This window comes from Mobula hypostoma, chromosome 6 (genome assembly GCF_963921235.1).
Source record: "Mobula hypostoma chromosome 6, sMobHyp1.1, whole genome shotgun sequence".
NCBI lineage: Eukaryota > Metazoa > Chordata > Chondrichthyes > Myliobatiformes > Myliobatidae > Mobula > Mobula hypostoma.
The window spans coordinates 185,256,601-185,283,761 of record NC_086102.1 but is presented as its reverse complement, the minus strand read 5'-3'; the positions used below and the strand labels follow the sequence as shown (position 1 = coordinate 185,283,761).

The following is a 27,161-nucleotide window of genomic DNA, read 5'->3' as shown; positions in this document are numbered from 1 at the left end:
ATGTTTTGCCCTGTACAGTAACAAAGGGAACAGTCATTTCAATACAAGTGGCATTTGATCTGATGAAGAAAGTTTTCAAAGATTCACAAAGAATGCACTGCTGGCAATGGTGGTGGAAGTGAATACAATAGGCTCTTTTAAGAGACTCTCAGATAGGTTACATGGAGCTTAGAAAAAAAGAGGGTTCGCAGTAGGGAAACTCTAGGCAGTGTCTAGAGTGGGTTACATGGTCGGCACAACATCGTGGACCGAAGGGCCTGTAATGTGCTGTAGATTTCTATGTTCTATGTTTTATGTTCAAAGTACATTTCCTGAAGTTCATCTTCCCCACGGACAGTCACGAAACAAAGAAGAACCGTGGAACCAACCCTTTCAAAGAAAAACATCAATTATCTAACCCCCTCCCCCTCCCGTGCGCAAAAAAATCACACAAACGGCATAGTTTAGTATAGTTCAGTTCAGAACCTCTACATGAACAAAACAAACTTTCACCATTTTTCACTATATGGTACCCTATTTTTAAAAATTACGGTCCAACTCTTGTCAATTCAAGATCATAATGGAAGTATTCACAGGATTCACACTTGCGGAGCAATCCTACATGCTGAAGGTTCTGAGGTTCAGCAGAAAATTGTTGTCTGATTATTCATGATGTTTCCTATTCTTAGCTCATTTATATTTATTCTTCAACAATAGCTGATTTATGGATTTTTTAGGCTACTAACCAGAAGTGGATGAAAGTGCAGGGTTCGACAAATGAAATATTGCCAAGGTCCAATACAGAACATAGGGGAGAGGATAATCATTGGTAGGGAAAATGCAGGCTGAAAGAGGGACACCCAAAGAGTGCTGGAAACTACAAAGTCTGCAACGTGCTGGTAATCTTAATGCAGTTAATTCACAATTCTCCTGTTTGGTGTGGTTTGCTGTGGATAATACCCTGGATGAACATAGAAGTATGGAAAATTAATTGTAGATATTATTCAATAGTATTTAACATCTTTACTTTATCTTTTTCTAGAACCTTGTTCCTGATCTTTGTGCATTTAAGAAACCTCTTTCGTTTGCTGAAACAGATCTGGAATTTCATCTTTGTCCTCTGCCAAGATATGTCATAGACAGTAAAAATGGAAGTAATTTTGCAAGTACACAGAAGAAATTTCTCGATCGTGATGTAAGCAGCTGTGATCATTTGATCTTTGTTTTCAAATAATATTTTGGTCTTATTATTTTAGCTAAGCCTCCTCTCCACATCTACCTTATCTAGTCCTTTCAAAATTCAGTGGGTTTCAGTGAGATCCCCACGCATTTTTCTAAATTCCAAAGCTGCCTCAAAGCTCCTCATATGTTAACGCCTTCATTCCCAGAATCATTCCTGTGAATCTCCTCTGGATTCTCTCCAATGACAATACATCCTCGCTAAGATAAGGGCATGCTTGCCTTTATTAGTTGAGTCAATGAGTTCAAAAGTCAGAAAGTTATGTTACTGCTTTATAAAGCTCTAGTTAGGGTACATCTGGAATTTTGCATACAGTTCTGGTTTCCCCATTATAAGAAGGTTTTTGAGATGGTCCAGGTTTACCTGGATTAGAGGGCATGTGCTACAAGAGGATGGGCAAACTTAGCTTGTTTTCTCTGGAGTGACAGCGGCTGAGTGGAGATTTGATAGAGGTTCATAAGATTTTGAGAGGCACAGATAGAGCAGACGGACAATATCTCTTTCCCAGGGTTGAAATGTCTAATGCCAGAAGGCATGCATTTAAATTGAGAGGGAGTAAGTTTAAAGGAGATGTGAGGGTTAGAGAATTTACAAATTAGCAGGAGTAATCAACTGAGGCCTTCAAGTCTGCTCTGGAATTCTATAAGATCGTGGCTGATCAGAATGTAACTTCATTTCTGCATTCTCATCTACATCTCAGCTTCTAACCTCGAAAATCTATCTGCTTCTGCCTCAAAAATATTTGAAAAAGCTGCTATCACCAGCCTTTGGGAAAGATTTTCTGAACTTGCAATCTTCTAAATGGAAAAAAAGTGACATGTTTAAACATGGATCATGGATTCTGCATTCCCTCAACATGAAACATCTTTATCTCTTTTTATAGATGCTGCCTGACTGACAATTTATTTCCTGTTTTTTGGGGAGGGATTTCCAGCACCTGCATTTTTTTTTAGATAAATCAGTCATAAATAAGTGCTAGTTTGTATGGTTCAATTATCTACTAACAAAATTTCTGATAATCTGAAACATACCCAAAAAAGCAATAATTCAAACATTCAGATTATTTGATATATTGATAATGAACAAATAATATATCAAAATTTACTGTTCACTTTTCTTATGTCATCATATTTATTCTAAATAGTGAAGCTAAATACTGTATTATCAATCTTATTAACTATTGTTTTTTCATACAGGACATAATTAAAGGCTTAATGAATTGGAAAAAGTTTCCTTCTGCTGCTCTTAAGTCTGTAACGACCACTGACTTTCTAACTAACTCATGGGTGCCAAGATGGTATGTATTATTAGGACTTTCAATGGTAAGATTTGACTGAATCTTTTAATTTTTACTTTCACTAATTCAAAGTTCAACATAAATTTATTATCGAAGTGCATATATGTCACCATATACAATCCCGAGATTCATTTTCTTGTGGGTATTCGCAGTAAATACAAAGAAACTCAATAGCATCAGCGAAAGACGATTCTCAACAGGATTGACAAGCAATCAATGTGCAGAAGACAGCAAACTGTGCAAATACAAAAAAACCCAATGATGAAGCTAGAGCAGTAGATGTAGTGTATATTGATTTCAGCAAGGCATTTGATAAGGTCCCCCTTGCAAGTCTTATTGAGAAAGTAAGGAGGCATGGTATCCAAGGGAACCTTGCTTTGTAGATCCAGAATTGGCTCGCTCACAGAAGGCAAAGAGTGGTTGTAGATGGGTCATATTCTGCATGGAGGTCGGTGACCAGTGGTGTGCCTCAGGGATCTGTTCTGGGACCTCTTCGTGATTTTTGTAAATGACCAGGATGAGGAAGTGGAGGGATAGGTTAGTAAATTTGCTGATGACACAAAGGTTTGGGGTGTTGTGGATAGTGTGGAGGGCTGTCAGAGGTTACAGCGGGACATCGATAGGATGCAAAACTGGGCTGAGAGGTGGCAGATGGAGTTCAACTCAGGTAAGTGTGAGGTGGTTCATTCTGGTAGGTCAAATATGATGGCAGAATAGAGTATCAATGGTAAGACTTTTGGCAGTGTGGAGGATCAGCGAGATCTTGGGTCTGTGGCTATAGGACACTCAAAGCTGCTGCGCAGGTTGACTCTGCGGTTAAGAAGGCATACAGTGTATTGGCCTTCATCAACCGTGGCACTGAGTTTAAGAACTGGGAGGTAATGTTGCAGCTATATAGGACCCTGGTCAGGCCCCACTTGGAGTACTGTGCTCAGATCTGGTTACCTCACTACAGGAAGGATGTGGAAACTATAGAAAGGTGCAGAGAAGATTTACAAGGATGTTGCCTGGATTGGGGAGCATGCCTTATGAGAATAGGTTGAGTGAACTCGGCCTTTTCTCCTTTGAGCGGCGGAGGATGATAAGAGGCATTGATCGTGTGGGTAGTCAGAGGGCTTTTCCCAGGGCTGAAATGGCTAACACAAGAGGGCACAGTTTTAAGGGGCTTGGAAGTAGGGACAGAGGAGACGTCAGGGGTAAGTTTTTTATGCAGAGAGTGGTGAGTGCGTGGAATGGGCTGCCGGCGACAGTGATGGAGGCAGATATGACAATGTCTTTTAAGAGACTCCTGGATAGGTACATAGAGCTTAGAAAAATAGAGGGCTATGGGAAATTTCTAAGTAAGTAAATGTTTAACACTGCATTGTGGGCCGAGGGGCCTGTATTGTGCTGTAGGTTTTCTATGTTTCTATGTTTACTAGAAGTGACACCAAAAATGTACAAGTTGAATTTTGTAAGACTTTTTGGTTACATTCTTTCAACCCTTAAGCAAGTGTATTTTTGTCTACTGAAGTTAGTATGAAGGATTCCAAGACTCCCTTTTGATGAACAGTGCATTTTGAGTACATGCTAAACAGTACTCCGCAAGGGACCTGCACTAGTTTGTCCAGGTACTTGTCATGTACATTATTCCATGCAAAGATTGTATATTTAAGCAAGATTAGTTGTGATGATTTTTCACGTCAGAGTACATTTTTACTCGTAACTGACTCATACTGAGCTTTTGTTTCTCAGCTTCTTGTTGGTGCTTGTAAAGATATGACTGTTGTCCTGAGGCTTCTGTGAACTAGCTCACTCACACTGTCCAGACAGTTCTGTGACCAATTCTCTGAACTATTTATCATCAAAGTTCGTGGAAGTCCCATTGTTCTGAGATGGTGATGGACGTGGCAGTGTTGAAGTATAAGCTTTCATTACACACTCTCACCAGAGAGTGGTGAGTGCGTGGAATGGGTGGCCGGCGACAGTGGTGGAGGCAGATAAGACAGTGTCTTTCAAGAGACTTCTGGATAGGTACATAGAGCTTAGAAAAATAGAGGGCTATGGGTGCAGTTTTGGTCCCCTGATCTGAGGAAAGACATTCTTGCCATAGAGGGAGTTCAAAGAAGGTTCACCAGATTGATTCCTGGGATGGCAGGACTTTCATATGATGAAAGACTGGATCAACTAGGCTTATACTCGCTGAAATTTAGAAGATTGAGGGGGGATCTTATTAAAACGTATAAAATCCTAAAGGGATTGGACAGGCTAGATGCAGGAAGATTGTTCCTGATGTTGGGGAAGTCCAGTACGAGGGGTCACAGTTTGAGGATAAAGGGGAAGCCTTTTAGGACCGAGATGAGGAAAAACTTGTTCACACAGAGAGTGGTGAATCTGTGGAATTCTCTGCCACAGGAAACAGTTGAGGCCAGTTCATTGGCTATATTTAAGAGGGAGTTAGATATGGCCCTTGTGGCTAAAGGGATCAGGGGGTTTGGAGGGAAGGCTGGTACAGGGTTCTGAGTTGGATGATCAGCCATGATCATACTGAATAGCAGTGCAGGCTCGAAGGGCCAAATGGCCTACTCCTGCACCTATTTTCTATGTTTCTATGTAACTCATGATGAATTGTCTTTCGCTAGCCCTAGACTCAGAATATCTTTCCCTTTGGAGAAACCCTAATCTGGTCTACTTCCCAGATCAGCCTCACCCTTTGCATTTCCACTTCTCAACCTAATAGTGGCCACTACATGCATTTTGCCCTTGTGTTCTATACAATTGTGTTACAATAGCTGCCTCAGTTTATTCTTACAATGCCAAAGATGGATGTCATCTTGCGAATCGGCTCCCCAATGAACAATACAATTAATCTCAATCCCCTTTCTTATTTCCCAAATTACCTACAATTTTCTCTCTCTTGTATTTCCCCTCAGCTCTCATTTGATTTTTTTTTTTACCATTAGCTCACGCTCAAAGTAGTTTTAAGTGGCCAATTAACCTGCCAGCGTATCTCCAGGATACGGAAGGAAACCAGGGCACCCAGAGGAAAACCATGTTGCACTGGATAGAACTCTACACAAACACACCCAAGGTTATGCTTTGAATTTGGGACCGTAGTGCTGTGAGGGAGCAGCACCAATGATTTGCCAGGTGCAGTGCAAGCATGAAAGGAAAAAGAAGAATAAAACTGCAGATGCTGAATTTAGAATTATAAGCAAGTGTCAGAAGTCATAAACACAAGAGATTCTGCAGATGCTAGAAATCTTGACAACACACACAGAATTCTGGAGGAACTCTGTAACTTGGGCAGCATCTATGGAGGGGAATAAACAGTCAATATAATCTCCATGTGTGTGACATGGGAGTTCTCCACACCGATGATGGTTGGTCTCTGGTTCCAACCATTAACCCATTTCACAAGTAATGCATTACTGTGGTGAAATGGTGATCCCCCAAAAGGCCCGTTTGAACAAGCAACAAACACAAAATGCTGGAGGAACTCAGCAGGTCAGGCAGCGTCTATGGAAATGAATAAACAGTCAATCTTTCAGGCAAAGACCCTTCATCAAGACTGAGAAGGAAGGGGGAAGCTGCCTGAATAAAAAGATGGGGGAGAGGGAAGGAGGGTAGCTAGAAGGTGATAGGTGAAGCCGGGTGGGTGGGAAAGATCAAGGGCTGAAGAAGAAAGAATCTGATAGGAGAGGAGAGTGGGCCACAGGAGGAAGGGAAGGAGGAGGGGACCTGGGGAAAGTAATAGGCAGGTGAGAAAAGGTAAAATGTCAGAGTGGGAAATAGAGGGGGAGAGGTGGTCAGAATTTGTTCACTGGAAGGAGATATTCATCCTATCAGGTTGGAGGTTACTCAGACGGAATATAAGGTGTTGCTCCTCCACTGCGAGGGTGACCTCATTATGGCACAAACATTTGATTTTATCAAGTATAGGCTTCCAGTCATTTTTGGCTTCCTCACTTTTGAAACCGTTAGCACTTTTAGTAATTCCAAAGTCCTTAATGAAATAATGCTGTTTAAAACAATTATGCACTCCATTTAACTTTATATTTTTAAAGTTATAATCAGATGTAGTTGCAAATTACTGTTGATTTTTATTCTTAAAAAGTTACTTTTTCACAATTTATCACATTCTGCGTCACAGTTTGAAAGAAATATTTAATCCAAGATTCTCCCCTCCAATCAAGACTTACTGTAGTTAATCGGGTTCAGCCCAGACAACTACAAAATTCACCCTTAGTTCAACACCTTTGATTCCAATAGACTGTTCACTACCTCACCCAACTATCATGTACCCTAACTGAGATAAGTAAGAATTTCCTTCCATTTCAGTGGTCAGCATTTCCTAGTCTCTTAATATGATACAATCTGATATGGTGCAACATTTCTACTTTTTTAAAATTATTATTATTTTACTCAAATAGAGTGAAGGACTTCAGGTTACCTGGAAGAGCCACAGACTTTATAAACAATACTGACAACATTCCATTAGTATCCATGAAATAGTATTAAAAAGTAGTGATCTGCCATTTTTATTTTCACAGCACTGGTGCATTGATTCTGATGCCAATTATAGCGGCTGGTTTAGAAGCAATTCTGAATGCTAGTAATTATGAAATCATTTTACACTGCATTAGAAATTACTCTAGCAAACTATGCATGACTGCATTTTGGCATGCCTGATTACTTGACATGTTGTTTGTCTAGGAATGATCCATTTTCATTGGATATGCTTCCTGTTGATGTTCCTTTGCAACTGGATCATAAATTAGATGGAAACAAGGAGAACATAACTGCAGAAAGGTATTCTTTAAAATATGGACTTTTACGTTTATACTTTCTATTGGTTGACAACATGTGAATCTTCATATACTTCACAGGGAAATGTGGAAAATTAACAGGCAACATAGAATAAATGGCATGAGTTGTTTAGAAGAAACTGCAAAAGTTCTTAGTTTTATGAAAAAAAATTGGAGAGCAAAGGCAGTTGTTGACATTCTCAGCATATTGCCACCATTGAATCATCTCTCTCCCCCTCACTTTTCAGCATTCCAAAGGGATGTTTCATTCTGGGGCATTCGAATTTATCTCATATCTTCAAGTATACAGCTGGAAGAATATCTTCCCATTCAACAGCTACTTTTTAGTTTTTTTCTTCTTCCCTCATCCAAAGCACTCTTTTCTGCTGAAGTTGGTGCCTTCCTCGTATTCCTTTAAATTTATTGCACTATACTCACTGTATTGGACTGTAAGTCCCTGCAAAGTACTATGAGAATGGCTGAGAGGATTAGAGGGTTTTCCTACCATCCATCAAGGACATTTATCAGGAGCACTGTGTACCTGGGGCCCTTAGTATTATTAAGGATCCCACCCATTCATCCAACATCTTCTTTGACTTTCTACCATCAGGCAGGAGACTGATGCATAAAAGCAAGAATGGTCAGGATAGGAAAGTTTCTTCCCCCAGGCTTGTGAACTTCTTGCCACTTCACATTTGAGGTGTCAACGGTTAGTTTGTTCTGTACCTGAAAATATTTAATTTATACTTTTTACTTTGTTTATTTATGTGTAATTCATCTGTACATTTTATCCTTACTTTCCTAAGTTATGGTATGTGTATTATGTGTACCTTTGTGCTTTACACCCTGGTTCGGAGAAAGGTCTCATTTGCCAAAAAACACTAATCGCTAATTAACAATAAACTTGACTTGATGTGACTTGACTTGACTGCTCAGATTATGGACTGATCTAGAGGGGAATAAGCATAATATTGATGTAGCCTCGCAGAACACGAAACAGTGCACCCTAACGCCTTCACCATTGTTTTGGGGGATTTTAACCAAGCCATTCTGAAAAAAAATCACTGAACAATTACTGTCAATAGATCACTTGCAATACCAGAGGAAACAACACACTGGACCATTGTTACAACATCAACAAGAATGCTATTCCACGTCTCACTTTGGGAAGTCTGATTACCTGGCTGTACTTCTACTCCCCGAGTATAGGCAGAGACTGAAGACTGCAGCACCAGTAGTGAAGACCAAGATGGTGTGGACAAGGGAAGCACTTACAGGACTGCTTTGAATCGGTGGTCTGGACTGTATTCACGGATTCATCTTCGAATCTGGAGGAGTATGCTGCTGTCGTTATCAACTTCATCAAAAATTTTGTGGATGAGTGTGTGCCTACAAAGACTTGCTCTACGTTCCCAAACCAAAAGGTGTGGATGAACCAGGAGGTGAATCATCTGCTGAAAGCTAGATTTGTGGCATGCAAATCTAGCGACCTAGGTCCATACCAGAAAACCAGCTATGACTTGTGGAGAACTGTTTCAAAGGCAAAGAGACAATTTTGAACAAAGTTGGAAGTGACATCGGATCTTTGACAACTCTGGCAGGGTCTGCAAAACGTTACTTCCTACAAAGCAAAACCCAATTAAGATGAATGGCAGTGATGCTTCACTACCAGTTGAACTCAACACCTTCTATGCCCGCTTTGAAAGGGTGAATATACCTACAGCTGTGAAGATCTCTGCTGCACCTGGTGACCCTGTGATCTCTGTCTCAGAGGCCAATGTTAGTCTGTCTTTAAAGAGGGTGAACCCTCGCAAGGTTGAAGGTCCCGACGGAGTGCCTGGTAAGGTTCTGAAAACTTGTGCCAACCAACTGGTGGGATTATTTCAAGGACAGTTTCAACCTCTCATTGCTATGGGCAGAAGTTCCCACTTGCTTCAAAAAGGCAACAATTATACCAGTGCCAAAGAAGAATAATGTGGGCTGCCTTAATGACTACACCCAGTAGCACTCACATCTACAGTGATGAAATGCTTTGAGAGGTTGATCGTGACTAGACTGAATTCCTGCTTCAGCAAGGACTCGGACCCATTGCAATTTGCCTATCGCCACAATAGGTCAACGGCAGATGCAATCTCAATGGCTCTTCACATGGCTTTAGACTACCTGGACAACACAAACATCTGTGTTCGGAAGCTGTTTATTGACTATAGCTCAGCATTTTCTACCAATGACCTAAGTAGAAAAATGGAGGAGGTCCTGAAGAGAGAATTCAGAGAGTTGGGTAGGAAGCCGAAAAGCAGGAGTTCTGGGGTAGTAATCTCAGGATTGCTGCCTGTGCCATGTGCTAACGAGCGCAAGAATAGCATGATCAGGCATGTTAATGCGTGGCTGAGAGACTGGTGTAGGGGGCAGGACTTCGGGTTCCTGAATCACTGGGGCCACTTCCTGGGGAGGTACGACCTGTACAAAAAGGACGGGTTACATCTGAACCCAAAGGGGTCCAATATCCTTGCAGGCAGGTTTAATAGAGCTGTAATAATATTTAATAGAGCAGGTTTAATACACAGTGTATCGGAAAGATAGGTTAGTAGGCAGAGGGGGTGGTGTGGCCCTATGTATAAGAAATAATATTAAAGCATTAGAAAGGGATGACATAGGATCGGAAGGTGTAGAGTCTCTATGGGTTAAGTTAAGAAATGGCAAGGGTAAAAGGACCCTAATGGCAGTTGTATGCAGGCCCCCAAACAGCAGCCAGGATGTGGATTACAAATTAGAGCAGGAGTTAGAAAAGGTGTGTCAGAAGGGCAATGTCATGATAATCGTTGGGGATTTTGACATGAAAGTGGATTGAGAAAACCAGGCCAGTACTGGACCGCAACAGAAAGAATTTGTAGAATGTCTAAGGGATGGCTTTTTAGAACAGCTTGTTGTTGAGCCCATTAGCGGATCAGCTGTGCTGGATTGGGTGTCGTGCAATGATCCAGAGGTGATAAGAGAGCTTAAGGTTAAGGAACCCTTAGGGAACAGTGATCACAATATGATCGAGTTCACTTTGAAATTTGAGAAGGAGAAACTAAATTCCAATGTGTCGGTATTTCAGTGGAATAAAGGAAATTACAGTGGCATGAGAGGGGAACTGGCCAAGGTTGACTGGAAAGAGACACTAGCAGGAAAAACAGCAGAGCAGCAATGGCTGGAGTTTCTGTGAAAGATGCGGGAAGTGCAAGACAGATATATTCCAAATAAGAAGAAATTTTCGAATGAAAGGAGGACACTATCATGGCTGACAAGTGAAGTCAGAGCCAACATAAAAGCCAAAGAGAGGGCATACAAGGAAGCCAAAGCTAGTGGGAAGAATGAGGATTAGGCAGCTTTTAAAAACTTGCCGAAGGAAACTAAGAAGGTCATAAGGAAGGAAAAGATGAATTATGAAAGGAAGCTGGCGACTAATATTAAACCAAGATACTAAAAGCTTTTTTAAGTATATAAAGGGTAAAAGAGAGTTGAGGATAGATATAGGACCTAAAGAAAATGATTCTGGAGATATTGTAATGAGAGATGCAGAGATGGCAGAGGAACTGAGTGTGTCTTCAGAGTAGAAGACATCTGTAGTATACCGGACATTCAAGAGTGTCAGGGAAGTGAAGTGTGTGCAGTGAAACTTACGACTGAGAAGATGCTCATGAAGCTTAATGGTCTGAAGGCGGATAAATCTCCTGGATCTGATGGAATGCACCCTTGGGTTCTGAAGGAAGTAGCTGGAGAGATTGCAGAGGCATTAACAATGATCTTTCAAGAATCGATAGATTCTGGCATTGTACCAGATGACTGGAAAATTGCAAATGTTACTCCACTATTTAAGTAGGATGGGAGGCAGCAGAAAGGAAAGTATAGACCTGTTAGCCTGACATCAGTGGTTGGGAAGTTGTTGGAATTGATTGTTAGGGATGGGATTACGGAATACCTGGAGGTGCATGACAAGATAGGCCAAAGCCAGCATGGTTTCCTGAAAGGGAAATTCTGCCTGACTAATCACAAGCAGGGTAGACAAAGGAGATGCAGTATATGTGGTGTACTTGGATTTTCAGAAAGCCTTTGACAAAGTGCTGCATATGAGGCAGTTTAGCAAAATAAGAGCCCATGGAATTACAGGGGAATTACTAGCATGGGTGGAGCATTAGCTGGTCAGCAGAAAACAGACGGTGGGAATAAGGGATCCTATTCTGGCTGGTTGCCAGTTACCAGTGGAGTTCCACAGGGGTCGTTGTTGGGACTGCTGCTTTTTACGATGTATGTCAATGATTTGGACAATGGGATTAATGGATTTGTGGCTAAATTTGCTGATGATACAAAGAAAGGTGGAGGAACAGGTAGTGTTGAGGAAACAGAGAGCCTGTAGAGAGACTTAGATAGTTTAGGGGAACGGGCAAAGAAGTGGCAAACAAAATACAATGTTGGAAAGTGTATGTTCATGCACTTCGGTGGAAGAAATAAATGGGCAGTCTATTATTTAGATGAGGAATGAATTCAAAATGCAGAGATGCAAAGGGACTTGGAAGTCCTTGTTCAGGATACCCTAAAGGTTAACCTCCAGGTTGAGTCGGTTGTGAAGAAGGCAAATGAAATGTTGGCATTCATTTCTAGAGGTAGAGCATAAAAGAGCAGGGATGTGATGTTGAGGCTCTATAAGGCACTCGTGAGACCACACTTGGAATATTGTGTGCAGTTTTGGGCTCCTTATTTTAGAAAGAATATATTGACATTGGAGAGGGTTCAGAGAATAATTCCAGGAATGAAAGGGTTACTGTATAAGAAACGGCTAGCAGCTCTTGGGCTGTATTCCCTAGAGTTCAGGAGAATGAGGGGGGAGATCTGATAGAAATATTGAGGTTATTTCCCATGATAGGGGAGTCCAGGACAAGAGGGCACGACTTCAGGATTGAAGGACGTCCATTTAGAACAGAGATGCGGAGAAATTACTTTAGTCAGAGAGTGGTAAATCTGTGGAATTTGTTACCACGAGCGGCTGTGGAGGCCAAGTCATTGGGTGCATTTAAGGCAGAGATAGATAGGTTCTTGATTAGCCAGGGTATCAAAGGGTATGGGGTGAAAGCAGGGGAGTGGGGATCACTGGAAGAATTAGATTAGCCCATGATTGAATGACGGAGCAGAGTCGATGGGCTAAATGGTCTACTTCTACTCCTATCTCTTATGGTCTTATTTAACACTGTCATTCCCACAATCCTGATTGATAAGTTACAGAACCTTGGCCTCTATACCTCCCTCTGCAATTGGATTCTTGACTTCCTAACTGGAAAACCACAATCTGTGCAGATTGGTGATAATAGCTCCTCCGTGCTGATGATCAACGTTGGTGTGCCTCAGGGGTGTGTGTTTAGCCCACTGCTCTACTCTCTCTATACCCATGACTGTGTGGCTAGGCCCAGCTCAAGTACCATCTGTAAATTTGCTGATGATACAACTATTATTGGTAGAATCTCAGATGGAGACAAGGGCATACAAGAGTGAGATATACCAACTAGTGGAGTGGTGTCATAGCAACAACCTTGCAATCAACGTCAGTAAGATGAAAGAGACTGTGGACTTCAGGAAGGGTAAGACGAAGGAACACATAATAATCCTCATAGAGGGATCAGAAGTGGAGAGAGAGAGCAGTTTCAAGTTCCTGGATGTCAAGATCTCTGAGGACCTAACCTGGTCCCAACATATCGTTGCAGCTATAAAGCAGCCAAGACGGCGACTATACTTCATTTAGAGTTTGAAGAGACTTGGTATGTCAACAAACACACTCAAAAACTGGTATAGCTGTACCATGGAGAGCATTCTGACAGGCTGCATCACTGTCTGGTATGGGGGGGGGGGGCGCGCTACTGCACAGGACCAAAAGGAGCTGCAGAGGGTCATAAATTTAGTCTGCTCCATCTTGAGTACTAGCCTAGAAAGTACCCAGGACATCTTCAAGGAGCAGTGTTTCAGAAAGGCAGTGTCCATTATTAAGGACCACTAGCACCCAGGGCATGCCCTTTTCTCATTGCTACCCTCAGTTAGGAGGTACAGAACCCTGAAGGCACACACTCAGCGATTCAGGAACATCTTCTTCCCCTCTGCCATCCAATTCCTGAATGGGCTTTGAACCCTTGGACACTAGCTCACTTTTTTAATGCGTATTCTGTTTTTGCACAATTTTTAATCTATCGATATATGTATATATACACTGTAATTTATTTATTCTTCTATATTGTGTATTGCCTTGAACTGCTGCTGCTAAGTTAACAAATTTCATGACACATGCTGGTGATAATAAACCTGATTCTGATTCTGACATCCACTATGCCCTAAACATACAGATTTTTCACCTCTTTCTCTTAATCCCATTCTCCTACAGTTTTGCAATAAACCTTAATGCAGTTTGAGAAACACCACCTTTTTCTTTTGACAGGGCACATTGCAGTTGCTAGTCTAATTAAGTTAATTGACCTCAGAAAATAAACATCTCTAGTCATGATATTTCAAAACTCTGACATTTACAATGCCTTGCTTTGGCTATCTATCCGAGTTAATGATTTTTACTAGTTACAAAAAAAGAGAAATACCAAAAGCAGTGAAAATCCTCAGTCTTCAGGTGATTGTTCTTAATCATGAACCTGATAGTTAAAGTAACAATGAAAATTGAAATGAAATAAAATTAGACCTGTGTTGCATTTATTAAAAGAGTGTGGTTTCTGTAATAATTGTTGATTTTTGGATCATAGTCCTGAAGAGGTTGTATTGACACCAGAAATGTTGGAAGCTGAATTCACAATGATTCAAAGTGCATTATCAGAGAATCCTAAATTTGAAGCAGAACAAGAAGATGAGTAAGTGTACACCCAGATAGGCTTCTTGCATCTTTCTTAACTACATACTATGTCTGTGATTGCATTCAGTTTTGGCAGGTTAGTAAATGAACCGTTCTGTAATTATCTCCCATTAATAATGTTAATGGAAAGGAAAACTGATATCTACTTAGAGCAAGGGATTTAGATGGGGTGGAGTTTGTTAGGTGTGTTCAGGAAGATTTCCTGGCACAATACGTAGATAAGCCATTTAGAGGAGAGGCTGTACTTGATCTGGTATTGGGAAATGAACCTGGTCAGATGTCAGATCTCTCAGTGGGAGAGCATTTTGGAAGTACTGATCTCCTTTGCCATAGTGCTGGAGAGGGATAGTTGGCACGTGGCCAAATGGTTAAGGCATTCGTCTAGTGATTTGAAGGTCGCTAGTTCGAGCCTTGGCTGAGGCAGTGTGTGTGTCCTTGTGCAAGGTACTTAACCACACATTGCTCTGTGACGACACTGGTGCCAAGCTGTATGGGTCCTTATGCCCTTCCCTTGGACAACATCGGTGGCGTGGAGAGGGGAGACTTGCAGCATGGGCAACTGCTGGTCTTCCATACAACCTTGCCCAGGCCTGCGCCCTGGAAACCTTCCAAGGCGCAAATCCATGGTCCCATGAGACTAACGGATGCCTATAAAAGGAGAGGGATAGGAGCAGAAAATTTGGGAAAGCATTTAATTGGGGTTATGAGGGAATATAATGCTATTAGTGGTGTGTCACGGGGATCATTGTTAAGTCTGTTGTCATTTGTCACCTATATCAATGATCTGGATGATGATGCGGCCACTTCAATCAACAAATTTATGGATGACACCAAGATTGGGGGTGTAGTGCTCAGCAAGGAAGGCTATCAAGGCTTACAGTGGGATCGGGACCTGCTGGAAAAATGGGCAAAAAAAATGGCAGATGGATATTTATGCAGACAAGTGTGAGGTGTTGCATTTTGACGACAAATCAAGTTACAACTTACCCAGTGAGTGGTAAAGCACTAAATAGTGCAGTAAAACAGTGGGATCTGGGAATACAGTCCCCTAATTTCTTGAAAATGATAGCTGATGTAGATAGGGTAGTAAAGAAAGCTTTTGGCACATTGTCTTTTACAACTCCACGTATTGACTACAGGAGTTGGGATGTTATGTTGAAGTTGTATAAGACTTAGGGAGGGCTAATTTGGAGTGTTATGTGAAGTTTTGGCCACCTGCAGTACCTACAGGAAAGATATAAAAAGAAGAGCTCTGACCAGCGGCCAATCCGGACAATGAAAGTTTTGAGAGGAGGGGACTTCAATCAGGTCCACTACCCCGGTACAAAAGGCAGCAGCGAGTCACTACAGTGAAAGAGAGCTTTGACTAGCAGCCAATTCAAACATAGGAAGTTTTGAGAGGAGGGGACTTCAATCAAGTCCACTGCCAGTACAAAAATCAGCAGTGGGTTGCTACAGCAAAAAAAAGAGCTTTGACCAGCAACCAATCAGCGTTTGGGATTGACTGGCAAGAGCAAATTAAAGAAAAGGCAGGGGTAAGCATAGTTGCTGTCATCGCAGCAGCCATTGTCTGTCTGGACAGAGTCAGAGTGGTGATCTTGAGGCTTTAGTTCTTCAAGGCTTCCGCGAAGAGAGGCTTCAGTCAGAGAAAGCAAAGGAAAGAAAAGCTGAAGGTTAAGTTTTTTTCCTTTCCATCTTTTGATTTGCTCAGCTAGGACAGTAAAGATGTCAGGCAGGATAGTTGAATGCTCCTCTTGCGAGATGTGGGAAGGCAGGAAGACCTTCAGTGTTCTTGATAACTACAACTGCGAGAAGTGCATCCCGGTGCAGCTCTAACAATCCATGTTAAGGAGTTGGAGCTGGAACTGGATGATTTCCGGATCATTTGGAGGCTGAAGGGGTGATAGAGAGTTAGTGACACCCAAGATGGTCACAGGAGACCGGGTGACAGTCAGGAAGAGGAAGGAGGTTAAGGAGGGAGTATAGAGTACACCTGTGGCCAGCCCCCTCAACAACTGCTATATCACTTTGGATTCTATTGGGGCATGACCTATTGGAGGAAGGACACAGTGGTCAGTTCTCTGGCACTGAGTCTGCCTCTGTGACTCAGAAGGGAAGAGGGGAGAAGAGGCACGCTGTGGTGATAGGGGATTCATTAGTTAGGGGAACAGAAAGGAAGTCCTGTGGATGAGAACGAGATTCCTGGACAATATGTTGCCTCCTAAGTGCCAGGGCCCGGGACATCTTGGATCAAATCCTCAGCATTCTTAAGCGGGAAGGTGAACAACCAGAAGTCATGGTCCATGTAGGTATCATTTATATGGGTAGAAAGAATGATGAGGTTCTGCATAGAGAGTTCAAAGAGTCAGGAACTAAGTTAAAGGGCAGGACCTCCAGGGTTGTGGTTTTAGGATTCCTACCTGTGCCACGTGCTAGTGAGGCCAAAACTAGGAAGATTATACAGTATATTATGTGGCTAAGGAGTTGGTGTAGGGGGGAGGGCATAAGATTTTTGGACTCTCTTCCAGTGGAGGTGGAATCTGTACAGAAGGGTGGTTTGCACCTGAACTGGAGGGGGACTAATATCCTAGGGAAAAGGTTTGTTAATGCTGTACGGTGAGGTTTAAACTAGAGTTGCAGGGGGATGGGAAGCGGATTGCCAGAACAGTTAGCAGGGGGGTTATGAAGGCAGATGTTGCTAAGACCTTAGACAAAGTCACGAATCAAAACTGAGCATGGTGCAACTGATGTCCTGAGCTGCACATATTTCAATGCAAAAAGTATTGTAGGAAAGGTGGATAATATTGCTGAAGATGAGGTAGCTGGTTTACAAACAGAGGGAATGTGTAGTGAGGAGAGGCTATTGTGAGGGCAAAATTGCAGTCAACAGGATGAGTTGCAACGTAAAAGGCAGACAAAATCAAAAAGGGTGAATACAAGATTGAAGGAGTTGTATTTGAATGCATGCAGTATTTGCAATAAGGTAAATTAACTTGCAGCAGAGTTGCAGATTGGCAGGTATGATGCTGTAGGCATCGCTAAATCATGGTTGAATGAAGGTTATAGCTGCGAGCTTAATGTCCAAGAATACACATTGTATTCAAAGGACAGGCAGGAAGGCAGAGGGGGTGGCGTTGCTCTGTTGTTAAAAAATGAAAGAGGTGACATAGGGTCAGAAGGTGTTGAATCATTGTGGATAGAGCTAAGGAACTTCAAGGTAAAGAGATCCAATCAAATAAAAGAATATCTACAGATGCTGCAAATCCAAGCAACACACAAAATGCTGGAGGAACTCAGCAGGCCAGGCAGTATCTAGGAAAAGAGTAGTGTTTCGGCCTGAATTGCTGACTGTGCTTTTTTCCTAGATGCTGCCTGGCCTGCTGAGTTCCTCCAGCATTTTGTGTGTGTTGTTCAAAGTAAAGAGACCCTGAAGGGAGTTGTATACAGATCCCCAAACTGTAGTAAGGATGTGGCCTACAAATTACAGCCAGAGATAGAAAATGCATGCCAAAAGGGCAATGTTACAATAGTCATGGGGGTCTTCAATATGCAGGTAGATTAGGAAAATTAGGTTAGTGCTGGATTCCAAGAGGGGGAATTTCTAGAATGCCTACAAGATGGCTTTTCAGAGCAGCTCGAGGTTGAGCCCACTAGGGGATCAGCTATCCTAGATTAGGTGTTGCGCAATGAACCAGAATTGATTAGAGAGCTTAGGGGGAAGTGATCACAATATGATCGAATTCACCCTGAAATTTGAGAAGGAGAAGCTAAAGTCAGATGTATCATTATTACAGTGGAGTAAAGGGAATTACAGAGGCTTGAGAGAGCAGCTGGCCAGAATTGATTGGAAAAGAATACTGGCAACGATGACAGCAAAGTAGCAATGGCTGGAATTTCTGCAAGCAATTCGGAAGGCATAGGATATATACATCCCAAAGAGGAAGAAATATTCTAAAGCAAAGATGACACAACCATGGCTAACAAGAGAAGTAAAAGCCAAAGAGAGTGCATATAATAGAGCAAAACTTAATGGGCATTTAGAGGATTGGGAAACTTTTAAAAACAAACAGAAAGCAACTAAAAAGTCATTAAGAAGGTAAAGATGGAATATGAAAGTAAGTTAGCCAATAATATTGAAGTGGATACCAAAAGATTCTTCAGATACATAAAGTGTAAAAAAGAGGCAAGAGTAGATATTGGACTGCTGGAGAACGATGCTGGAGAGGTAGTAATGGGGGACAATGAAATAGCAGATGAACTGAATAAGTATTTAGTGTCAGTCTCAACTGTAAACTGTTGGAAGTTCCAGGTGTCAGGGGTCACGAAGTGTATAGTTACCATTACTAGAGAGAAGGTTCCTGGGAATCTGAAAGGTCTGAAGGTAGATTCTTGCCATAGAGGGAGTACGAAGAAGGTTCACCAGATTGATTCCTGGGATGGCAGGACTTTCATATGAAGAAAGACTGGATCGACTAGGCTTATACTCGCTGGAATTTAGAAGATTGAGGGGCGATCTTATTGAAACGTATCAAATTCTAAAGGGATTGGACAGGCTAGATGCAGGAAGATTGTTCCCGATGTTGGGGAAGTCCAGAACGAGGGGTCACAGTTTAAGGATAAAGGGGACGGCTTTTAGGACCGAGATGAGGAAAAACTTCTTCACACAGAGAGTGGTGAATCTGTGGAATTCTCTGCCACAAAAAACAGTTGAGGCCAGTTCATTGGCTATAAGAGCGAGTTAGATATGGTCCTTGTGGCTAAAGGGATCAGGGGGTATAGAGAGAAGGCAGGTACAGGGTTCTGCGTTGGATGATCAACCATGATCATACTGAATGGCAGTGCAGGCTCGAAGGGCCAAATGGCCTACTCCACCTATTTTCTATGTTTCTAGATAAGACATCTGCATCAGATGCTTTACACCTCAGGGTTCTGTAAGAGGTGGCTGAAGATATCATAGAGACATTAGTAATCATCTTTCAAAATCACTAGATTCTGGAATGGTTCCAGAAGACTGGAAAATAGTAAATGTCACTCACACTCCAAGAAGGGAGAGAGGCAGAAGAAAGGAAACTATAGACCAGTTAGTCTGACCTCAGAGGTTGGGAAGATGTTGGAGTCGATTATTAAGGATGAAATCTCAGGGTACTTGTAGGCACATGATAAAATAGGCTGTAGTCAGCATGGTTTCCTCAAGGGGAAACCTTGCCTGACATATCTGTTGGAATTCTTTGAAGAAATAACAAGCAGGATAGACAAAGGAGAAGTTGATGTTGTGTACTTTGATGTTCAGAAGGCCTTTGACAAGGTGCCACACCTGAGGCTGCTTAACAAGCTATGAGCCTGTGGTATTACAGGAAAGATCCAGCATGGATAAAGCAGTGGCTGATTGGCAGGAAGCAAAGGGAGTCTTTTCTGGTTGGCTGCGGTGTCTAGTGGTGTCCCACAAAGGTCTGTGTTGGGACAGATTCTTTTTCATTATATGTCAGTGATTCAGATGATGGAATTGATGACTTTGCTGCAAAGTTTGCAGGACCATATGAAAGTAGGTGGAGGGCAGGAAGTTCTGAGGAAGTAGAGAGACTCAGAAGGACTTAGACAGATTAGGAGAATGGGCAAAAAAATGGCAGTTGGAGTGCAGTGTCAGGAAGTGTATGATCATGCACTTTGGTATAAGAAATGAAAGGCTGAATATTTTGTAAATGGAGAGGAAATACGAAAACTGAGGCACAAAGGGACTTGCAAGTCGTTGTGCAGAATACCCTAAAGGTTAAAGGTGGATTTCCAGGTTGAGCCTGTGGTGAGGAGGGCAAATGGGATGTTAACATTGATTTCAAGAGGACTAGAATGTAAAAGCAATTATTGTCATTTTGAGACTTTAGAAAGCTCTGGTGAGGCCTCACATGGAATATTGAGAGTAGCTTTGGGCCAATTATCTTAAAAAGCATGTGCTAAAACTGGTGAAGGTTTAAAGGAGGTTCACGAAAATGATTCCAGGATTGAAGGGCTTGTCATATAAAGAGCGTTGGATGGCATGGGCTTGTATTCACCAGAATTCAGAAGAATGAGGGGTGACCTCATTGAAACCTATCAAATGGTAGAGTGGATGTGGAGAGGATGTTTCCTCTGGTGGGAGAGTCCAAGACCAGAGGACACAGTATCGGAACAGAGGAGTGTCCTTTTAGAACGGAGATGAGGAAGAATTTCTTCAGCCAGAGAGTGGTGAATCTGTGGAATTCTTTGCCACAGGCAGATGTGGAAACCAAGTCTTTATGTATATTTAAGGCAGAGGTTGATAGATTCTTGGTTGGTCGGGGCATGAAGGGATACGGGAAGAAGGAAGGAGATTGGAATTGAGAGGAAAGTTGGATCAGCCATGATGAAATGGTGAAGCAGACTCAATGGGCTAAATGGCCCAGTTCTGTTCTTGTATCTGGTCCTATAAATAATCTTATGGTCTAAATAAGATCCAAAGAATGCGTAGAAATTTTACAAGGATATTGCTAGGACTTGAGGACCTGGGTTATATGGAATGGTTGAATAGGATAGGATTTTATTCTCCGGAACATGGAAGATTGATGAGAGATTTTACAGGTGTATACAAAGTTATGATAGGGTAAATACAAGTCGGCTTTTTTCCACTGAGGTTGCATGAGACTACGATGAGAGGTTATGGTTCAAAGGTGAAAGGTGAACAGATTAAGGGGAACATTAGGGGGAACTTCTTCACTGAGAGTGCAGTAAGAGTGGAATGATCTGCTACCAGAAGTGATAAGTGGAGGTTTGATTTCAACATTTAAAAGAAATTTGAATAGGTACATGGATGGGAGGCGTATGGAGGGATATCCTCTGGATGTAGGTCAGTGGGATTAGGCAGAATAATAGTTTAACTCAGACTGGATGGGCAGAAGGGCCTGTTTCTGTTCTGTAGTGTTCTATGACTCTATAAGTCACACAAGTTTGGTTCTGTTGACCAGAGGGCTGACAGAAATTTGACCTAACATTTTATAAAAATCAAACTATCTGCAATAGTAATATAACTAATGTTTATTTTAGTTTTTACTTGTTCATTTTTTATTTTTAAATCAGTTTTTAAAACAATTCTATTACTTATTTTGGGAGCACAGATTAGAAGAGGGGAGCAGGAAATTACAATTCTTTAAACAGTATGGAAAGGTGCATTAATCAACAATGTTTTCTCTTTATTTACAGTAAGCTCATAAAGGCTAAATCTTCACAAACATCAACTCCTGTTCAACCCACTCCAAGGTAAATATTACACTCATACACAGACAAACCAATTTTTGCTTCTTTGAAATATCAAAGAACTTCTTAAGCTGTTTAAAAGCATCTAGCCGAGACAGCAATGAAAACTAAGCATCAATGGTTGTTTCACTCGTAAAACAGTAGGTACAGTATTTAATATTCTGTGCTTAGGAAATTGGAAGCAGTAAATCATTTTTATTATTGATATTAAAATAGCTTGCAATTTTAACATCAAAAGAATCAAAGAAAAAACATGGCAAGACAGGGCTCGGATTTATGATATTAATAAATCCTAAATTTATTTACAACATTATTGCAATTCATGTAAAAAGCAATGGATTGAAAATACATTGTGTTTTTAGTGAATATAATTGGTATCTAACAGTTGCAAAAGTAGTTAAGTAGTTTAAAGAAGAAACCTGTCAATGCTGAGTATGGGACAGCACAAAAATCAGCTGGTTGCTTATCAATAGATGATGAATTAAGGAGTTCTCTTCCAGGAGCAATTGCATGAGGAATTAAGTCAATTTGCAGTATTCTAATCACTCTTTAGGAAATAAAATATTGTAGCTGGAAATTTATTTGAAGTAGTTGATATATGAACAAGCAGAGCACATGCATTTCCCAACCTCATTGTCTTCAAGTATAAGGGAGAAACCAAAGATTTATTATTTTTTTGTATATTAATGCAATTCAAAAGAAGATTTCTATTTATAAATATTGTTCAATGACTGTGATAAGGATAAACTAGAGAAACACAAACTTTGTGCTATTATCTAATTAGATTTTAAGTTCTATACTTGCATGTTTTGAGAATGCAGTGTCAGGTAGAGTTACATTTTAGTTCATTGCAAATGGGAAGTGAGGCTTTATGATAAAATCTACCCAACAGTTCCACCTTAATCCAAAGGGAAGAGCAGCAGAAAGCACAGGGAAGTTAATTTGATTTTTTATGGGTTTGTGTTAATGACTGGAGAAACTCAAATATCTACAACATACTGTATACATCAGATACTTATATTCATAACATGCCATCCTTTGCAAAAGGTTTGTCAATATAAGTAGTCAACCAGAACTATTACTTGATACAAATGCACCACAAATATAGAAATTTTATTTTAAAAGAGAGATAGCTTATTGAGATTGAGAAACTTTCATTCAGATAAATCAAAATAATTGGTTTAGCATTCAACATTTTTATGGTATGAATGCATTATTTTCTTAATTCATTCTATTAGTATGCTGTAAGTTCCTTAATTTAAATAGGCAATACCTGAGAATTCAGGATTTATTCTATAGATTTTTAAAATTATAGTAATAACAACAGTTTGCTGGAATTGTTGCAGTACAGCTGCCCGGAGAAATTGGGAGCAGCACCCCCATCGGGAAATTCCTCATTCTTGGAACATGGCCATGACTGGCGAGACCAACATTTAATGCCTAGCATTAATTGCCATTTTACGGATGTTGATAAGCCATCTTTAGAGCTTCTGAGTCCGTGGCTTGTCGAACACCAGGGTACTTCAGAATGTAGTGACAGTAAAAGGCCAACAATAAATTTTCCAGTCTAGTGCATGCTATTAAAGGAATCAGTGTATCTTGTGTATATATATTCTACTCCACTCTTTCTGTTCTCAGCAGTGCTAATCAGTGATCATATTTTCAGGGAAGTAAGAGAACAACATTTGGAGAATGCCCTACAAGTTCAGAACAACCGTTTGGGATCAGGTTTTCAAATGCGACTGGAGCACCTCAGACGTTTAAGTATCAACAAGTCGTTGCTTCTAAACTAAAATTGACATTTATTACTACATCGTAGTTTCAAAATGACATGTGAACTGCTTGGTGCACAAGTATTTCCATACTTACAATTATTTTTCTAGTTTGCTAAAAGTACAATTATACATTTATGGAATATTGACATTGTGCCATTATAATGAATCAGGAATTCCATGTGCCCAGATTGCAATAAATAGTAGAGTAAAATTGTTGTAAATAAGGTCAAAACTATAATTAAATAAATACTTTGTTATTGTGATAACAGTCACATGTTAAAGGTAATATGTTATCCATACTCAAGGAATTATTTCTGTGTGGCTTTTTATGGTGAAGGCAGGGGACTGTTGGAATGTTGAAAAAGTGGGAAATAGCCTTGCATATAAAAAAACTAATCAACTGATTTTTTTCTTAATCTGAAATTTTGCCTCTTTATATCAGCGAGTAGTAATTAATCAAAATATTAATGATTAATAAGACAATAAAACATTCGAGCAGAATTGAGCCATTTAGCCCAATGAGTCTGCTCTGCCATTCGATCATGGTTGATTTACTTTCCCTCTCAACCCCATTCTCCTGCCTGTAACCTTTGATGCCCTTACTAATTAAGAATCTATCAACACACTGTTTAAATATACCAAATGGCTTGCCCCCCACACCTTCTGTGGGCACGAATTTCACAGCTTCAATATCCTCTGGTTCAAGAAATTCCTCTTTATCTTTGTTTTAAATGGATGTCCCTCTATTCTGAAGCCATTCCTTCTGGTTTCCACTATAGGAAACATCCTTTCCATGTCCACTCTATCAAGGCTTTTCAAAGTTCAATAGGTTTCAATGAGATCCCCACTCATTCTAGCGATTACTGGTAGAGAGCCATCAAATGCTTCTCATACAAAAATCTTTTTATTCCCAGAATCACTCTCATGAGACTTCTTGAAACCTCATACCTTATAAAACCTCATTATTATATCCTTGCTTTTATATTTTGGACCTTTTGAAATGTTGACATTGCTTACCATTGACTTAACCTGTAAGTAAAGGAATCCTGCTTGGGGACTGCTAAGTCCTTTTGTACCTCTGAATTTTGAATGTTCTCCCCATTTAGAAAAGAGTCTACGCATTTTTTCCTCTACCAAAGTACATGACCATACATTTCCCGACACTATATTCCATCTTTGCCCATTCTTCCAAACTGTCTAAATGCTTCATCAACACTACCTGCCCCTCCACCTATCTTTGTGTCATCTGCAAATTGGCCACAAAGCCATCCATTTCATCGTTCAAATCATTGACATATACAGTACTGTAACATGAAGAGAACCGTTCCCAAAATGGACCCCCTCGAAACACCATTAATCACTGACAGCCAACCAGAAAAGGCTCACTCTATTCCTAGTTTTTGCCTCCTGTCAATCAGACAGTCTTTTATCCATGTTGGTATCTTTCTTGTAATGCCATAAAGTTTGTCTTGTTAAGCAGCCTCATGGGCAACACCTTGTCAAAGGCTGTGAACTCAATCTGAGACGTCCCTGACTCTGGCACCTGGGAGGCAACATACCATCTGGGTGTCTATTTCACAGCATCTCCTAACTATAGAATCCCCTATCACGACTCGCTCTCCTCTTCTGCCCCCTCTCCTTCTGAGCCACAGAGCCTGACTCATCCAAAGTGATACATCTGTTGTTGAGTAGTACGGCCACAGGAGTACTCTCCACTGGCTGCCTATCCCTTTTCCCGCTCCTGACGGTTACCTAGTAACACGTGTTCTGTTCCCTGCGTGTAACTCCTTCCCTATAATCCTGTCAGTCAATCCCTCAGCTTCGAAATGATCTGAAGTACATCGAGTTCTAGCACCAGTTCCTTAACAGGGTCTGAAAAAAGCTGCAGGAGGATGCACTTCTTGCAGGTGTAGTCATCAGGGATAGAGTTCTTCCCACATCCCGCAAGAGGAGCATTCCATTATCCTGCTTGGAATCCCCACTGATCTAACTATGCAGTAACAAAGAAAGAAAAAATAAACGAAAAAAGATCTAACTTCTGCCTCTGCCTCTCCTCACCAAAGCCTCTATGTGCCAAAGTCTGAGCTCCCCACTATAACACTGGCCCATGCACACAATGCTTAAACCTAACTTCTTTATATTGGATCTTGCCAAAGTGCCTAATTAGGCACAACCCAATATCTCCCTGGGAACTCTATTGCTTAAAATATCCTCGCTTCTTTTGAACACTCTCTCCCGCTATGCAATCCATTGATTTAACAGAGATCTGTAGCACACGCATCTTAGTGTAAAATAGACGCTTCTGAATAATTTTGCTTTTATTGATGAAATATTAAACAAAAGATTACCTCATTCACATCATTCATTATGGTGACATTTGGTGGCAATATCTGTTTACATCACATATTCCCTATCATCTACCATTTTTCTTTTCATTATGATTAATCAAGTTGAGATAAATGCTCATAGCACCGTACTCTGCCACTGAAACTGAATGAAACAATTTATGTATAATGTGCTTTGGGGTGTTTGTTCTTCAAATGAATTTTTTAAAGTAAAAATAGGTACAATGATAATATTACATAGTCTTAATTTACAATGAAAATTCTTAATGGCAGTGTCATCTACACTTAGGGTATAAAACCTTTCAATATATGAAGGGGGCCGATAAGGTTAAAGTGAGATTTGCAGACTCCTCCATAAGAGAGTTAGAGGTACTTAGCAGGTGTTTGATAGGTGATGTACAGTTTGGGAGCTAGTCATCTGCTTTTGTTGCTTAGCTGGGTTTCTGTGTGCTCTTGATTAAACAGATTCAAAGTAATTAATGCTGATTTGTTTATCCTCTCAGTGGATTTGAAGGAGTTTGTGATGTACTTTGAGGTACCTGGAGGAGGTAGCACCTGATGCAGAAGCATATAGTTGAGTAATGATTGTTTAATATATTATGTTTGACAATTTTGCTCTGGAGGAAAGATCCTGACTATCTGCCCTATTATACTTCTCATAATTTTAAAAACATGATAAGTTTCCCCTCAACCTTCAATGCTTCAGTGGGAACAAGCCAAGTTTGTCCAACCTGTCCTTGTAGCTCATACCCTTTAATCCAGGAAGCTTGCTAGTAAACCTCTTCTGCATCCTTGCTATAATGAGGAAACCAGAACTACACACAATACTCTTTCTAATTGAAGTTTTATATAGTTGGAGCGTGACTTCCTTTCTCTTATAATCAATCTCCCCACCAATGAAGGCAATCATGCCATATGCTTTCATTACCACCCTATTCACTTTCAGTGAACTATAGACCTGGACTCCAAGATCCTTTTCTATCTCAATGTCATTAAGTAATCTACCATTAACTTTATCTGTTTATTTGACATCCTTAATTGCAACACCTTGCACTTACCCAGATTAATCTCCATCTAACACTTCTCTGCTCACATCTGCAACTGATTTCTATCCTGCTATATTATTTAGTAGCCTTTTATACTGTCCACAACTCACCAATCTTGGTGTCATCCACAAATATGCTGATCCACCCATCTGAATTTTCAGCCAAATCATTGATGCATATTTTAAACAGAAGTCACAGCAACTAGCCCTTGGGAACACCACTGGTCACAGACCTCCAGCCAGAATAACAATCTTCCACCCTTACTCTGTTTCCTATTGGCAAGCCAGTTCCAAATACAAGCTTAAAATTCATCCTAGATTCTATGCATCCTTATCTTCTGAATCAATCTACACGAGCAGCCTTACTAAAATCCACTGTCTTACCCTGATCAAGTTTCTTTGTCATCTTCTCAAAAAACTGGTCAAGTTTGTAAGGCATGACCTGCCCCAGACAGAGTCATGCTGACTTTCCCTATGTGGGCCATACCTTTCCAAATGCACATAAATCCTGTCCTTAGTATCCTCTCCAATAGCTTCCTAACCATTGAGT

The 27,161-nt window shown here is 40.8% G+C and overlaps 1 protein-coding gene across 1 annotated transcript in view; it reads left to right on the top strand.

Moving 5' to 3' along the window:
• cfap221 (cilia and flagella associated protein 221) overlaps positions 1–26,743 on the top strand; it is a 200,030-nt gene extending 173,287 nt beyond the window's left edge. The window contains exons 20-25 of the mRNA XM_063052456.1: positions 1,022–1,174; positions 2,416–2,516; positions 7,212–7,307; positions 14,077–14,181; positions 21,393–21,449; positions 23,113–26,743. Of these exons, the coding sequence (XP_062908526.1) occupies positions 1,022–1,174; positions 2,416–2,516; positions 7,212–7,307; positions 14,077–14,181; positions 21,393–21,449; positions 23,113–23,239 (639 nt within the window). The 3' untranslated portion in view covers positions 23,240–26,743. The remainder of the gene's footprint in view (positions 1–1,021; positions 1,175–2,415; positions 2,517–7,211; positions 7,308–14,076; positions 14,182–21,392; positions 21,450–23,112) is intronic.
• The last annotated feature ends 418 nt before the right edge of the window (positions 26,744–27,161 follow it).